Consider the following 2,363-nt stretch of genomic DNA (forward strand, 5'->3'; position numbering starts at 1 on the left):
GACCAAATAATAGGTCAGGGGTCAAATGACAAAATTTTAGATAGATCAAGGTCAAATAGTGCTTTAAGCCATTTATCTATTTTTAGCTCTATTTAATATGCATTGAAATACTATCAAATATGCATTGAAACATCAAATATAATATACATTCAAACATTAAATATGCATTCAAACCACCAAATATAGAATATATTTAATGCTTATATGGTGTTTAGGGCATATATCAAAACAGATAAATTTATAGGAAGTTCTGTTTCGGTTTGGTTGGGCACCATGTTTTATTTTTCATCTCATTCAGATGCTATGGATGCTTATCTTGAACCCATAAAACAAATAAAGGAAAATAATTCAAGAGCTGCAAGATTTCACACAAAAACCACAAGAAGTAATATTTGAAAACAGACAGATAATACAGCAACAGAGTGAATCAAGCAACAATTATACAAAATAACAGAAGTTGAATTGTTTGAGTAAATTAAAGTTTGGATTCCCAAATTGGAGTGGAAGAAAGATGGGAAAGAAGCTGATTATCTTTCTCAAATTTAGCCATGTCTTCCTCGGTCATGCTAATCCACGCTTCTATTCCTTGCGCTTCTTTAGTGTCAATGCAAATAACAAGATTGTCTATAATCATCCCAGAAGTTGTTACCCATATAGGCTTCCCCCATCCGAAATCAACATCATATACTGGAAAATTGCATATACTAGTGAATGAATACCTTGCAATCTGACCTTTTAAAGATTCCATAAATGTTTCCTTGCTGAAACTCAACTCCCCATTTTGAACTTTCTTCAGAGACTCTGCATTCACACCTCTAATTGAATCTTTTATCCCCCTTGCGATTTCATCTTCTTTACACATATTATCAATCAGAGCTGGTGCTGTCCACGCAAGATTCCCGAAAGACTTCTTCTGAATTGGGGGATCCAGTATTTGCCGAATATTAACTGCGGTCATCACCATATACCTGTTACCTTTCGCCTGCGAAAGAGTGGCCATTATTCGACTAACTATGAAAACACATAAAGCTTGCACCCGCGACAGCATTAGGCCATTCGAGTTGTATTTATCCTTAAGAGCTGATAAGGTGAAATCATCAAACACAAATGACTTAGTGACAACATTTTCCTTAAAAACCCATTGCGAGAGATCGAAACCAGGTATATTTCTAGGTGGAAAGATGGAACTTGAACCAAAAGGAGGAATCTCAACTTTATTCCCTCTAGCAACTTCAGCCCAGCCGTTTAGGAATACCACCATAGATAAACCATCTCCAAGCATATGTGCCATAGCAAATGAAACTGCTAACCCGCCACACTTGAAGTAGGTAATTTGAAACAAAGATCCATATTGATGGATGCCTTTTTCAGGTTGCAAAGGAATCAACTTTTTATTGTGATTATGATATTGATTTCTGTTTCGAAGAATATCTAGGAGTTGACAGTTAGCTTTGGTTTGGATAAAGAGAGCACCTTCGTCATTGCAGTCTGCGTAAGAGTAGTTGTTAATACGCCCGGCAAGAGGATAGAATATGGTTAAGGCCTTTGATAAAGATTGTTTTAAAAGGTTGCACCTTTCATGGTTGGGAATATTTGATTTTTCATAGAAATAAACTAAAGGCAAGGAAACTGGGTATTGATTTTGATCAATGAATGAGAATTGGAGTTTACGGAGATGCGGAGGTGTAGGGGAGGATGGCTTGATCAATTCCTTTGAAATTAACTCTACTTCAATTCCCATTTTTCAATTAAACAAACAAAAAAATCAAGATGAAGATGAAGTCCTATATATATATATATATATATATATATATATATATATATATATATATAATGGTCAAAAGTATTTTAGGGAAATTTGAAAAACTATTTATAACTATGTCAAGTCAAAATTTTGAATCATGTCAAACTAATAAAATCATTATTTTTAAAGATTAAAGTTTATAAATTATGGGTCTAGAATATATTTTCAAGAGTTTGAGATTTATGAATTAGGATTTAAACTTTTTAAATTAGATATAAAAGCATATTTTATTTGGTATATATAGAAAAAAGTGACATATTAAGAATTAAATTTGATGATATGATTTAGTTGTAATTTTGTAATCAATTATGATATTCATGTAAAAAGCCTCCAATTTTATCCCTAACATCTAAAATAACAATTTTACCTCTAACATTAAGATCAAAGAGCAATTTTTATCCCTAACACGTAGGGGTGCAAGTGGTCGGTTAACCAGTCCATTAAGATTAATTCGGTTGATTAATTATTTAATCGATTTTTTAAAAACACTAACCGTACACTAGTCCACTAAATCCAGTTAACCATTTATCGGTTAACCAATTATTTCGGTCGGTTAACC

The 2,363-nt window shown here is 32.8% G+C and overlaps 1 protein-coding gene across 1 annotated transcript; it reads right to left on the reverse strand.

The window, feature by feature from the left end:
• Positions 1–363: 363 nt before the first annotated feature.
• LOC136230410 (stemmadenine O-acetyltransferase-like) lies at positions 364–1,775 on the reverse strand. Its single transcript, XM_066019475.1, has one exon. The coding sequence runs from the start codon at positions 1,739–1,741 to the stop codon at positions 476–478; it is 1,266 nt and encodes a 421-aa protein (XP_065875547.1). The 5' UTR covers positions 1,742–1,775; the 3' UTR covers positions 364–475.
• Between the last annotated feature and the right edge of the window lie 588 nt (positions 1,776–2,363).

The sequence above is a fragment of the Euphorbia lathyris genome, chromosome 5 (assembly GCF_963576675.1).
Source record: "Euphorbia lathyris chromosome 5, ddEupLath1.1, whole genome shotgun sequence".
NCBI classification, from domain to species: domain Eukaryota; kingdom Viridiplantae; phylum Streptophyta; class Magnoliopsida; order Malpighiales; family Euphorbiaceae; genus Euphorbia; species Euphorbia lathyris.